Genomic DNA, 14,944 nt, shown 5'->3' with positions numbered 1-14,944 from the left:
AGGGATGGGCAAACTTTTGGTGGCTGGGAGCAGAACTTAACATTTTCATTGGAGACCAGGCCACGGTGGGGATGCAAGGAAGAAAAAAAAGTCAGGGTCATGTGGGTACAGCTGACAGTTTTCTCTCCCTAGTTCTCTGGGAAGGGGTGTTTTCCCTTTTCCTTTTAAGCTTTGTAAAGTCTACGTTCAGGCTCACACAATACTTTTGTATGCTTCTCACCCCCAAATGGTGGGAAATAGCACACCACCTTCCTGCACTGCTGCCTTTGGAGGGGGCTCTAGGGTGACCCAAGAAAACAAATCGCAACCTTTGCCTCACTGAGGGACAGCCAGGGACAGAGCAAACCATTTCTAGGCGTTTTGTGGAGACAATTCCTCAGTTGTTATCCTGAATTCATGTCATGTTCCCCAAAGGCCAAACATTTGCAGATTTTGTTTTATTTTCCAGGCTGGTGGTAGGCGCCCCATATGAGATCAATGGGCCCCAGAAAACGGGAGATGTCTACAAGTGTTCAGTGAATGGCAAGGCCAACAGCACGTGTTCCAAGCTCAATCTAGGTAAAGCGGTGGAGTGGAGTGGAAGGGCTGAGCGTAGTGTCTCTGGGTATTGCTCTGAAATTATTAGAAGCTGCACAAAAATATTTACATGCAAAACATAATGTTTATTGTCTGTTATTAAAAGTTGGTGAGGTGAACTTACTTCTTTAAGCGTTTACCCCCGAATCAAGTTCCTTAAATGGATGGGCAGAACCTGTAAGTCAGTGGGAGAAGTTATCAACCTGAAGAGCCTGGGTTTAGCCCAGGACAGGGGTAATATTAACACTCCATGTATTACTGACATACAATTCGCAGTATTTCAACTGAAACTGGATCTGTAGGTGCAAGAGCTTTTGGAATAGAAGGTGCCTGGTCAACCAGATGTAGGATCAATGGAGAGAAAAGGTTACAGCTGTCAAGGAGAAAAGACAGTGATGGTGGTAGTGGTGGTGGTGAAGTTCATGATGAAGGATATACTATGCTTTACCTCTGCAAGGGCTGTCACTTCTTCCAACAGCACATCTTGACTCTGACACTTTTTTCCCAAGGAAGAGTAACTCTTTCCAACGTGTCAGAACGAAAGGATAACATGCGCCTGGGTCTCAGCTTAATTACCAACCCCAAAGACAACAGCTTTCTGGTAAGAAATTATGTGTGGGTGATTTACAAACACCCTTTTCACTGGAATTGGCTTCACTGGTTTCTGGCCAGGAGCCCACCATACACCTTCACTTAAGAGAAGTGTTTTTAATTGACATATACAAATTTTTTTAAAAAAAGAATAACACTAGTACTGATGATACAGCCAACTTCAATTTAGAGTGCAATCCATATATGGTTCTGTATCAGTACTTCAAGGACACTGATGAAGGTCATTTAAAAATACATTTAACGCATAAATATCCCATAAACTCCCCATAGCTGGCTCCTCTTCACTAAGTTAAGTTCTACTATTAGGCAGAATGAGACAGCTGCCTCAGACTGCAGTTTCTGGGTTTCATGCAAATCCAGCAAATTCTTGTGATTTAAATTATGATTCTGTTTGATTGACCAAGATCAGAAGAAAGGTTGCTAGGACTTTCTGCCTCAAGTTATTTCCCTTGGTATTTATACTATGCTCCTTGACAGGCAGATCAGAAGCGAGGACTTATTTGTGACTCTCCTCAGATATCAAAATGTCTTGATGGTCAAGACACACAGATGGCAAAATTTTGAACAGAGGGGCAAATATAGAAGTTTGAGACCATGTTATGGAAGCCCTCATAACTGGGGCCGGTGACTTGCTCATTCACATAAGCTGCCACTTCTAATGCAGCCGTCCAGAAGGCAAAGTGCTCTGGTAATATCTCGCCACATTCCCAAGTGCCCCAAATGCTCCCTACCCTTTTTCCAGATCACTGGGCACCTCTTCAAACAAAGTTCTAGAATGCAGCCCCTCCCCATTTTCTGAAAATGCACCTGGGGCCTATGGGAGGCCAAAGGCATTCTTAGAAATAAGAGATCATGCTTGAGTCTGATGCTTTTACTTTGCAGTGTCCACCTTCCCTTTTCATTGTGCTTTTACACTAAAATTATCTTTTAAAAATGTAAACCATGCAGGTGGGGAACTAGGAGGGTACCAAATTTATTTATTTATTTATTCAATTTGTATTGCCGCCCATCTTAAACCAGTGACTCTGGGTGGCACCTAAATGTCTGGTGCCTAGTGGTTGCTACAGCTTCACTCGTCTATCATTCAATTTGCCACCATGCCTGGAATTTGCCATGCCAAGAGAGCCACCTGCCTATGCAGAGACTCTGTTTTGCGTAGCTGACTTTGATTTCCTTCCACCTTGACAAACACAAGCAGAAATATGCTCATGGCGAAAGGCCCCAAGTTCCACAGAAATCACCCAGGCAGCTGAAACAGTAGCCCCTGAAAACTTCTCCTAGTATTTCACTTTTTCCCTTCTTTCTGACAGGCTTGCAGCCCTCTCTGGTCTCATGAGTGCGGAAGTTCCTATTACACCACAGGCATGTGCTCCAGAGTGAACTCCAACTTCAGATACTCCAAGTCAGTGGCTCCAGCTCTCCAGAGTATGAGGACCAGCCTACTACGTCTTCCTCCCCCCTCCCTCTCCTGCTCTCCGCATGGGGATTTAGTGTCTTGAATCACCATTTCACTCGGGGGAAACAAATTAGTTTGTTCTTGAAAAGAAGCCTGTCCAATGGGAATTTTGTGCCGACTGTAATTAAAATGCTTCCTGATGGGCAGCAGTGAGGGAAAAAACACTGTCTTCTTCCAGACAGACATGTTTTTGATCTGCACTTTCCTATGAAGAAGCAAAATGAAAGAAAACAAATGATCAAGAGATTGTTCTTGGCAATGTCCTGCAGAGAATTCTCCTACCAATCCTCATTCAGTCTGAGGAAAGAAAATTAGTGTGATGTCCTTGTGCTTAATTATTGTAGTATTGTGGTTTATGTGAATATCCTGCCTTACGTGCTACATCTTCTCTCCAGGGGGCTGCAGCCTCCCTGACTCTCCACCCTTCCATTCAATCCCAGGAGAAAGCATCTGAGAGAAGTCCCCCAAGGGGATGGATGGATGGATGGATGGATGGATTTCCTGCCTTTATTATTTCTACAGTAATATCCAAGTGGGGATTCTTACAAAATAGCTGGAAAATTTCTCCTATCCCTTCAGAGAATTCAGATAAATCTTCCACCTATTTCTAGGCCCACACATTAGTTGGAGAATTTCAAAAGACTAATTCTTGATCAAATGGGAGAGGCTATTTACTGCAGTGCCCTCAAACGGCCCACATTTTTATGTCCCCCTTTCGATGTTTGGGGCAGCCCTGGATTAAGCAACATAAGCAAGTGCTCAGGGCACCAAGGGAAGGGGGCGCCACTGAGTTTTTCCCTCGCTATCATGCCCTTCTTTCACTGCCATGCTCAACTTTAGTTTTCAGCACTTACTGAGTCTTAGTGTCTGGTCAGTTAAGCAATGAGGGCACCATTGTTGGGCTGTGTTTAGGGCATCAATTGGCCTTAATCCCGCCCTGCTTTGTGTGGAGCGAGATTAATTCTGTCTCCTCTTTTAATGCCTCAGATCAATCTGTAAGACCACTCCTCTGTCATGTTCTGCAAGGCAGCACCTTTCAGAAGTGGTGGGAATCCAGACATTTTTTTTCAAAGCTGAGGCCTGTTAGGGTGGGATAGGGAAAGAAGGGAATGATGGATGGTGAGACAGAAAAATACTTTTAATTCAAGGCAGTAAAGCTGATCAGTTCCACTGTAATCCAAAGGTTTATTTCAGGCTTTTAGATTTGCTCAACTTCAATGTGCAAAAAAAGGAGAGAAAATATGTCCCCCATCATCCCTTGCTAAGAAGGGCCAAGAGAGGCAAATTGACAGACTGAGCTGGGCATTGCTCACAAGCAGTTTCCACAGTAGCATCTGATATGATGCAAACTAGGCACAGGCTGGTAGCCGCATTAAAATACTGGCCGAAATATGTGCTGGCATTGATTGTGTTGCCCTTACCACCAAGCCCTATTCTTTGCCTCAGTAAAGTAGCCAGTGAGTAGGCCAACTTTTGGAAGATGGTTGGTAGATTCGCCTGGCTTGGTTTCCCTTTCCACCAAGTGTTACCTGCTCGTGGGAAAACCAATCAACAACTGTCCTCCTTAACAAGGAGGACAGGGCTAAGTAGTGTAGCCAGGTGCTTTGAATGATGGGTTTAGCCAGCTGTTGAGTTGCCCAACTGACAGGTCATCAGCATTCAGCTGGGACATGTGAGGTTATATTTGAAAAAAGTCTTTTGAAAAAAGCTAAATCCATGTCCCAAAGATAGCTTGGCTGACAAAAGGAGGAGGGGGGAGAAGTGAGGGAGTTCGCCTGCTTGGCACATCAGGGGAAGGGCTGCAAGGAGTACCTTCCATCCCTCCAGGTATGAACCACATAACTAGTGCTACATCAAATGTCATACGAACGGTGAAAACCTACTTTAAAGTTGGAACAACTAAAGATGACTTTAAACAGAGACAATCTGAAATTGTCTTTAAGCTAAATACAACCTTAAGATGGCGTGAAGGTATAGCATGGCATATTGGAATGGATACTAGGCATGTTGTGTCATAGTTTGAAAACTGAAACCATGAGCCCCTAATTGTGCATAGCATTGCTTTGTAGTGCTATTGGATCTGGGCTGCAGCTCTGCACATTTAGAATTTTCTGGATCTCTTTGCTGCCATCTAGAAATTGTCCACATTTTTGCAGCCCTGATCTGGTAACCCTATGCTTACCACACAACCCAATTAAAGTGTGGACTTTAATTCCCAGAATTCTCAACAACGACTGGGAAATTCTGGGAGCTGTGGTCCACATATCAATAAGGTGTTCAGGCTGGGAAGCCTGTTTTATGGTAAGCTTAGATAAGTACAGTATTGCATTATAACTTAAACCAATTCACGAGTCATGGCTTCCTTCAATAAAATGTGGGAATTGTACTTTGACGAGGCACTAACATGTTTGTTCCCTGGTGCGTGTGCATATACATACATTCAGAGTTGGAAGAGAGGGAATGGATACTTTTGAACAGAGTTCGATTCCTACTTTATACACCAGTGGTGCGTATTCTTAAGCCTCAGAGCTGCATGTAGCTGCCAAAAGCTTTGTGTACAACCTCCAGCAGCCCTCCAAAAACTGCCACCCCACTGTAATTCTAAACATGAGGAACAATCAATTATAGTTATGTAAGTTCAATTAAATTAAATCCATGCTGTTTTTTGCATGGTCCATCAAGCACTGACGGATCATACCGTGGCCCTTGGCTCAAGAAAAGTTGCTCACCTTTAGTGGACACGCTTACCTGGAAAGAAGCTCTATCAAATCCAAGGAGACTTTGAGTAGCCAGACATAGAACTGAGCTGTTAAATGTTAAACCAGAGCACTGCTGTATTCCAAGGTATCCTCAATAACATAGAATAGAAAGACAACAGACCCAAGGAAAAATTGGAGAGATGGGATTTCAAAGTAGGAGAAGGAAAGGTTGGCCTATGAATCAAGATTCCTTTGCTCCAAGGGGAAAGGAATTGGCAGCCTATTCCACTTCTTGCTAGTAGCCAATATCCCTTAATGATCTCTGCCTATCTGGTTGCAGAATGCCAGACATACATGGATATAATTATTGTACTGGATGGATCCAACAGCATCTACCCCTGGGCAGAAGTTCAAGATTTCCTGATAAAAATCTTGAAGAAATTTTACATTGGACCTGGCCAAATACAGGTGAGAAAACACGTATGGGTGATTTTGCTCTTATCAGTATATCCTGCTCTTCATTTCATAGCTTTCCTTGGCTGATATACCTCTCCCTTGCTCCTTTGCTTTAAGAATAAATCTGCATTGTTTATTCTTAAAAGCATAATTAGCAGTCCCTCAATACAAAAGTCCTGAGCTGCTCGCATAGGAGCAGGGTTTTGACTTATGGTCATATTTTGGAGCAGACATCGCCAGTGTTGGCTGGACATTATAACCTTGATTCAGTTTGCTAGAATTTGATATTCAAATGACTTCAGCTAACTTTATTAGGAAACCACCAGGCCATAAATAGTAGGCTGCACTGCATTTGGATCTGAAGGCAAAAGGTGCTTTGAAGGACACAGTCATTAGCCCCTGTCTGCAGCTCCTTAAAGTAGCTATGTCTTTTCCTAATCATTGCACAGCCGTTGCAGAGGGCTGCCATATGAACCCAGGAAAAGGCACAGCTGCTTTAAGAAGTTTGCACATTCCTAAGCATATTTTGGCCATTAAATCCAAAGCATTGCACAATGAAAATAATAATACTTTTTTGTCAGACAAGAGAAAATTACCACTCATCTGTTGATTGCTGTGGAAAAAAACCCTAGAAAAATGGATTTGTCATCTGTAACTGGTTGTTATGCATCCGAGACATAGTTTGCAAAGTTTAAGCTGTAATCTACATATAGGCATCCGCAGCTCTGACGGCTGTCATCAAAATGACAACAGCAGTGTTATGCCCTCCGACCACAATGTCCATCCTTTTCATATGTCTGTGTGATGCTTGTCCAAAAGGAATGGAGCTTAATTTGCTCCAGTGCTGCTTTGTTAAATTGACTGAGGTTCAACACTCGCACACACAACCTTTAAATGCTGCTGAAACCACACATTTATGTGGAATGAACTCAGTGGGGCTTATTTCTGAGTAGACACATACAGGACTTCATGGTAAACTGCCCGTTATCCTTGAAGCTGGATGGTGCAACAGAGATCCCAGGCCAAATGTGACCTGCAAAAGATGGGCCCCTAAGAACCATTCAAAAATTGCCATCCAGTTATAATGTTAATGTGACAGAAGGGGACATTATTAAAAGTATGACAGTGATCATAGTAGGTAAATTACACTGCTTTTAAATTAAACTAAATCCAATGTAGATCTCTATCCTGGCTCTCTCTTTCAGAGTCCAGACCTCTAAGGATATCACTCAAAGGACACTTGACCTGAGAAAAGTTTCAGTGTCTTGGTTTAAAGTAGCACAAGACAGACAAACAGACAAGTGCTTGCAAGAGATTCTATAGGCTTATTCATTTATATTTAATATGTGAAAAAGGTGAAAGGTCCCCTGTGCAAGCACCGAGTCATATCTGACCCTTTGGGGGGACGCCGTTTTTGCAGCGTTTTCTTGGCAGACCATAGCGGGGTGGTCTGCCATGGCCTTCTCCAATTATACGAACCGAATAATCATTTTCAATGGCACATTAAATAATAATAAATAATAATCAATTTTAATGGCACATTGACAAGTCACTAGGATGAAAGAAGATGAAAACTCTTCTCACCCCAACGATCTGCAATGTTTTCCAAGGTTGGAGTTGTCCAGTACGGAGAGAATGCTGTCCATGAATTTCACCTGAATGATTATAGGTCTGTAAAGGATGTGGTGGAAGCCGCTAAACACATCGAGCAGAGAGGGGGCACTGAAACCCGGACAGCCTTTGGGATAGAGTTTGCTCGGTAAGCACACCTTCCAGTACTGTTCAGATGGAAAGAGAGGTGTTCTTAGGCTGGCATGGAGGGGGGCAGTGATGGAGCTTAACAGTTTAACCCAGGTCTGGACCCTGGATAGACCCATTCTGATTCAAACGTATCATAAGCAGACAGCAAAAACCATCATTTATATTAGCTCCAAAACCCTAATGCCCGAGGCAGTGAGGTAACCTCCAAGCTGCAAAGCAAATTACATGTTGTAGAAGATACCAATATGCACTATAATTCAGAGGACACTGATCCTGTTTTGCTGCTGAGAAATATTGAGATAAGGCAGTGACTAGATTAAGATTAAAGAATCCATAACCCAGAATTCTTAGGCCTCAGAGTAACCGTAAAAAGACAGTGTGTCTGAGCTTGTGTACTGTAGTGCGTGTGTGTGTATTTTTCCTTTCACTACTTCATATATCATGCAAATGAAAACCTAGACATTTTTCTCTAGAAGTTATGGAGCACTCCAGTTGCAAGCAGTTACAACCAAAGAACAATAACTCTGTTCTTCACTCAGTAATCCATACTTCGTTTTTTATATCCGGTAACTCTTTGCAGAAGCAGGTTCCTTTGTGATCATTATGCTGCCAACTCTCAATGCAAGGACCTAGAGAGAGGCAGGTAGGCTCTTCTTATAGGCAAGTTCCCCATCCTTCTCTCTCTCTCTCTCAAGCTCTGATTCATCTTGTGCCACAACCTCCCCACAATGCAGCTGGTCTGTTTCTACAAACAGCAGATGAGTGTAAAAAGAATAGAGCATGCAAGTTTCTTTGTATCGGATCACAGAACAAGAGAGTGAGCATTTGGTATAAACAGAATCCAGAGCCTTGTACAAACAAAAGGAGTTTATGATCTCTGAATACTCTTTTGCTCCAGGGGAAAGGAGCTGGGGGAATAGGAGGCACCGTTAAAATAGTTCATTGTGAACCATTCCTTTCGGCTCTTGGTTTGTATGTTACCTGACGCTGGCTTTTTCCTCCCTGTTGCTGAGGCCCAAAGGAAGATGTGCCTGCTTTCTCAACAGAGCTCACAGAAACCACATGGGCCGTGGGCCCACAGCACAGAGCATCCCCTCAAAAAAATGGCCACGTTTCATTTACAAAATGCCACATCCCTCAGGATCTCCTCTGAATCTCTTGAATTTCAGCTCGGAAGCATTTCAGAAAGGAGGACGGAAGGGCGCGAAGAAGGTGATGATTGTTATTACTGACGGAGAGTCTCACGACAGCCCAGATCTTGAAAAGGTGATTGAAGGCAGCGAGAGAGACAACGTCACCAGATACGCCGTTGCAGTAAGTCGTTTACTGATGCTGCCCGCTTTCTGCCTGGCATCTTCAGAATTGCACTGAAATGGCTGTGGATTCAGAGTTCACCTGATAGGAAAAAATGGAAGGTCTCAGTTTTAAATAGATCACCATTTTGGGGGGAAACCCTCCATGACTTAAGTGGATCAGGTCACAGCCCATTTTAGCCCAATGTCCTGCTTCTTGCAGGGGCCATCCAGATGCCTCTGCGATCTTATGAGCGAGAGACAGACATTTCCCTTTCTCCCCATTGTTCCCTGTGACTGGCATTTGTAGGGCTACTGCCTCCAGCCCAGGGTAATATTGAGTCTTTAAGATAAATAGCCCTTGATAGATTTGTCCTCCATGAATTTATCCAGATCCCTTTCAAAGCAATCCAAGATAGTGACTACCCACTGTTTTGTGGTAATGAATTCTGTGAGTTATGTGCTGTGTGAAGAATTACTTTCATCTGTTCTGAATCTATATTGGATAATCCTGGCCCTAGAGTTTTGAGACAGGGGTAAAAACTTTTCCCTATCCCTGCATGATTTCATACATCTCCAACTTGTCCCTCCTCAGTAGCCTTTTTTTCCTAATCCTCTAGTCTTTTCTTAAAAGAAAGCATTTGAGTCCCTCAACCATTTTTGCAGTCCTTGACTGCACTTTCCGCAGCTCTGTTACATCTTTTTCAAATGTGGTGATTGGAACTGTTCAGTGTTCCAGATGCAGATGTACCATAGATTTGTATGAGGACATTATGGTGTTTTATTTTCAATTTACTTGTTTTCACAACTGCTGCAAATGGAATTGGCATCTCCATTGTGTTATCCACTATAACCTTAAGATCTGCCTTCTGGTTAGTTACAGACAGCTTAGACCCACCGATGTCTGTTCTCCCCTAGTAGATTGCCATAAATGCAGCAAAACTGGATCTATTATCTAACCATATCTAAGGCCTGAGAAACACTGTTTTTTGAAGAGAAAGTGGTGATCACACCTTAAACAAATGTAACCCAAAGAATGTCTTGCATTTGCTACCACTGCATGATCTGTGCATTTGAAAACTGGTCTTGTAAAAAAAAAATGGGGGGCATGCCTTCAAGTCAGTGCTGACTCCTCGAAACTGCCTGGACTGTTGAGGTTTTCCTACTAACAGATTAAGCTGCTGTTGTACCTAGTCATTTCGGCCGGGTGAAAAGGTTGCAATTGATTGTCTCCTCTCACGTGCTTCATGCAAATCACCTGGGGGAGGAAACCTGCCTGGACTTGTTCTCACTTCCTTTTTTTTCTCTGCCGGCAATGTAGCCAAGCAAGGCTTGCTCCAAAGGGGGAGCTAAGTCCTTTAAATATGTTTCGCTTTTGTTTTTGCTTTCTGTAAATAAATTATTTTTATAGAAATGCTTGGTGTGTGACTTTTTTGACCTCTCCTGGGCTAAAGGCTTTCCCAGCATCTGCCAACATGGACTAGTCCCTGCAGTCTTCTTGGCAAGATTTCAGAAGTAGTTTGCCATTGTCTCCTTCCTAGGGCTGAGAGAGAGGGACTGGTCCAAGATCACCCAGCTGGCTTTGTGCCTAAGGCAGGACTGGAACTCACAGCCTCCCATTTTCTAGCTCAGTGCCTTAACCACCACACCACACTGGCTTTCTTGTAAATAATATGCCATGACTTTAATTATTTGGAGTAATGCTGAGATACATTTTGCTTACCACTCCAGGTCCTTGGTTATTACAACAGAAGAGGGATCAACCCTGAAGCCTTTTTGAAAGAAATCAAATATATAGCAAGTGACCCAGATGAAAAACATTTCTTTAATGTCAGTGATGAGGCTGCCCTTAAAGATATTGTGGATGCTCTTGGAGAGAGGATTTTCAGCTTAGAAGGTGAGCAGCTTCTGAGAAATCTTAAGTATGGCATGGGAGGCTCACTTTTCAGTCCTACAGCATGAGAAAGTTTGAACTGAATATAATGCATTGGAGTTTGGCATGAAGTTCTATGTGGGAATCTTCTTCTCAAGAGCCAAACTTCCTATGCTGCAATTCACATTTCAGCATTCTGATTCTTTTGTGTGTGTGCCTTCCAGTCAGTCAGTGTTGACTCCTGGTGACTGCCTGGACAAGTCCTTGCAGTTTTCTTGGCAAGCTATCAGAAGTGGTTTGCCATTGCCTCTTTCGCAGGGCTGAGAGAGAGGGACTGGCCAAGGGCACCCAGCTGGCTTTGTGCCCAAGGCGGCACCAGAAGTCAGGTCTCCCAGTTTCGAGCCTGGCATCTTTAACCACTACACCAAACTGAGCTGATATTCTGAGCTGATAAACGCAGCCATCATAACCAAAGGAGGTGGTTATGATGGCTGCATTTATTAGTCCTCCTCGGCCTGGGGGAAGCCCAGTGCTTTAAACATTTGCATCAAGCTCTGTGTGAAAGAAGAAAAACTCACACTTGTACTAGCTGAGGGCTTGTAGATGTCAGTCAGATGTGCCTTCCATGGATGTCAGAAGTGATGGAGTTTTTAAATGTTAATAAAAGAACTCCAAGCAGCTAACAGCAATCTTGCAGAGTAGAAGCGTGAATCAAAAGAGAACTTGCACATTAAGCTTAATTATGTTCAGAAATAAATTCAGTGTTCACACTGTAGTTAGATGAAGAAAAATAGAGATAGCTTACTTTTATTCAGTAGATCTGGATACAAGTAGATTCACAGTAGAAAGCATTTAATCATCACTGGTTCTTTGTAGACACTTTATATGTGGAATAGAAAGGGCGAGGAGCTGCATTCTGCAGCCCCCCTGCTTGCATGTCTGCCCACAAGGTAATGAAGATTGTTAATCCCCAAGCCCAAGAAGAAGAAGGAAGAGGAAGTCAGGTGACCCATGTGACATCCCACAAGCACACTAGAGATGCGATTTGCTAGAACGACCCCCTTAGGCTTATGAGAAAATGCTGAGTTGATCCCTGATAATTCCAACAAGAAGGAAGATCTTTGGGCCTGGCATTTCTCACTGCATTATCTAACTAAAGTTGGAGTGAAGCAGTATTTTTGAATTCCTAAGTTTTAAGCAGCCTGATAGACACTAATAATGTGCAAAGTACAAAAACAAATTTATGTCACAGTTCAACCCTATTTCAGCACTTTTAAGATGCAGTGTATACAGTGTCAGCGTTAATTATGACATTCACTCTCAATAGAATATGCTTAGGAGATTCCTTAAACAGCAGAATTCTACTGTTAAGCAAGGTACTAATCTCTGTGGCTCATATCTAAATCTGCATGCTAGCACAGAAACTGCCATGAACTCTGATCTGCACTCAAATTTCTTGCATCTGTTTAAGTCCTTATCATTTCAGCTGTGGACATTATCCTATCACGGGGGTGAATGATGAGGTCGCAGAAGGGCCAATTTCACATGCAATGCAGCATTTCTATGCCTGAATTGATAGCCATAGTGGGACAAGGGAATTTACATGCACATTGATTCCAACTTTCAACTTTAGACTTTTAAATGGATGGGATTTTGTCTATTTTCTTTTTTTATTTTATTTTCTGGGACTATACCCACAAATCTTCCTACTAGCCTTTAAAAGGTTTGTATCAAATTTTGTCACAGAACTATAATGGCAGGTAGTAAATCTTTCCCTCCTTCCTTCTCTGTTTTTTTTAAATACCTTCTTTTTGTATTTAGGCACCAACAAAAATGAAATATCCTTTGGCCTGGAAATGTCCCAGACTGGATTTTCATCCCATATTGTGGAAGTAAGTGAATAATGTACTTGTTTTTGTCATTTTATCTCATGATTCATTTGTCTTTGTCATGGAGTAGATATAACTGAGCCTAAAAAGCTTTTGGTTTGTGATGTATGGTTCCATCAAAAGCCTGTATCAGGTAGAAGATACCTGGACTTACTTGTCTATGAAAAGCTGGAGGGAAATCGAGACATTAAGCTGCTCTGTGGTTTCAGACAGCTGCTTCTTGATGCAATTTTTAAAAAGCTTCTGATTAAGTATCCAGAAAGTCTCAACTATTTTTTATTGTGCTCTTCATGGAAAACAATACCCAAGAAGGGGTCACTTCATTTATTTCTTTGCACATGCATTGACAAAAATTAAGAGCAACCCATTCTTTAGCATTTTTGGGGTAGTTTTGTTCTTGGTAGAAGTCTACTTGGGGCATTTAAATTCTACTTGGGGCCAGCCCTTAAGCAATTGTTTGATTAGTTAAATGACTGACTGACTTTTTTTTTTCTTTTTGTTAAGGGTGAGGAATTGCCACTTCCATTTTCACCACAAACATCTAGTGGTAGAGTTGGTGGTTCTAAGCCTCTTTCAGTCCCATTGGCAGAAATAAAAGAAATCAATGAATTCAGTTCATTGCCTGTGCTTGCACAACACAATTCACTTGGCTACTGAGGGGGTGGGGTTTTATACCAGATACTTAATAGAGATACACCCACTGAAAGAGATTGGGTTTGTACAACATGCCTATCCACATCAGCTAAGTTGAAACTAATCAACCTCAACTTGTTGTGCAAATGCCGAGTTAATTCTTGCCCTGACATAACTGAATTGTGCAAGCACAGTCAAGGTGCATCCTAGAGAAAGGTTATTTATTTATTTCTCAAATTTTTGCTACTGCCCATCTCCACCCCAAGAGGGACTCTGAGCGGTCCACAATAAGTTAATCAATCCAACATTAAAACGGTAATCATAAATAATACATAAAATATAATACAGTACAATAGAAAATAGAAAAATAAAAATCCAGATGGCTACAAAAGATCGTAAATATGAGGGGAGCACTCTAAGGAGCCAGCCATCCCCAGGAATGACAACCCCCCTCCCCACCCCAAGCACGGCAGCAGGGCCAGCTCTTCAGGGCCTTCTGGAAGGTCAGGAGCGAAAGGGCCCACCTCACCTCCGGGGGCAAGATGTTCCAAAGGGTGGGGGCCACTGCAGAGAAGGCCCGCCTCCTGGACCCCGCCAAACGGAATTCTCTTACAGACAGGGTCCGCAACATGCCCTCTCTGCGTGATCGGGTGGAACGGGTTGATGTAACAGGGAAGAGGCAGTCCCTCAGGTAGCCTGGCCCCATGCCATGTAGGGCTTGAAAGGTCATAACCAAAACCTTGAATTGGACCTGGAAGCAAACTGGCACCTGATGCAGCTCGCGCAGCAGTGGTGTCACATGTGCCAATCTTGGGGCACCGATAAATGCCCATGTGGCCACATTCTGGACCAGCTGAAGCTTCCGGATATGCTTCAAGGGTAGCCCCATGTAGAGTACATTGCAATAGTCTATGTGGGAGATGACCAGGGCATGAGTGACTATTTGGAGGGCATCTTGATCCAGGAAGGGGCGTAACTGGCACACAGCACAAAGTTGCGCAAAGACCTTTCTGGCAATGACTGCCACCTGTTCTTTGAGCAGGAGTCGCGAGTCCAGAAGGACCCCCTGGTTCTGCACTGGGTCTGAATGGGGCAGTGCAACCCCATCCAGAACTAAAGATGACAACTTCCTGGATACCGAGAAGACATCAACCCACAGCCACTCTGTCTTACCAGGGTTCAGCTGAAGCCTGTTGTTCCCCATCCAGACCCCCACAGCCCCCAGGCACTGAGAGTTTAAATGTTTTTGAAAGTTTTCAAGAGACTTACATCCATTTTCCTCTGTGCCATAATCAAGGGTGCAAAGGAAAAAACTCAGGATATGCAGCATACTTTTCCTTGCCAGATGAAGCCACACCTGTGGAAATTTTGCCCACCACATAATGTTAAAGCACAGGATTCTTGGTCCTATTGAAAGAAACAGTGGTAGCTAGCAGTTTCCTTTTTGGCTAGAGAAGTAATCAATATGATTTACTTCATTGTTTTCATGAAAAGAAGGTTGCTGTATTTTTTTTTAAAGTTACATTGTCCTAATTGATAGGTCTGGCAAAATGGCGAGTCTTGGAATACTTCGCTTGCTGACTTGGCAAGGACCTTCTTGCACATCCCCAAAACTTTTTAAAAACTGGAATCTTTTCTATCTGTAGTTCAAATGTTGTTTATTCGTTTAGTCGCTTCCGACTCTTTGTGACTTCATG

At 43.0% G+C, this 14,944-nt stretch overlaps 1 protein-coding gene across 1 annotated transcript in view; it reads left to right on the top strand.

The window, feature by feature from the left end:
• ITGA11 (integrin subunit alpha 11) overlaps positions 1-14,944 on the top strand; it is a 93,324-nt gene that overhangs the window by 25,896 nt on the left and 52,484 nt on the right. Inside the window, exons 3-10 of the mRNA XM_063314319.1 lie at positions 449-558; positions 1,086-1,177; positions 2,499-2,613; positions 5,684-5,811; positions 7,410-7,558; positions 8,730-8,874; positions 10,584-10,749; positions 12,547-12,617. Of these exons, the coding sequence (XP_063170389.1) occupies positions 449-558; positions 1,086-1,177; positions 2,499-2,613; positions 5,684-5,811; positions 7,410-7,558; positions 8,730-8,874; positions 10,584-10,749; positions 12,547-12,617 (976 nt within the window). The remainder of the gene's footprint in view (positions 1-448; positions 559-1,085; positions 1,178-2,498; positions 2,614-5,683; positions 5,812-7,409; positions 7,559-8,729; positions 8,875-10,583; positions 10,750-12,546; positions 12,618-14,944) is intronic.

The sequence above is a fragment of the Candoia aspera genome, chromosome 13 (assembly GCF_035149785.1).
Source record: "Candoia aspera isolate rCanAsp1 chromosome 13, rCanAsp1.hap2, whole genome shotgun sequence".
Taxonomy (NCBI): Eukaryota; Metazoa; Chordata; class Lepidosauria; order Squamata; family Boidae; genus Candoia; species Candoia aspera.
The sequence above is the reverse complement of the archived record's forward strand: the minus strand, read 5'-3'. Positions and strand labels throughout refer to the sequence as shown.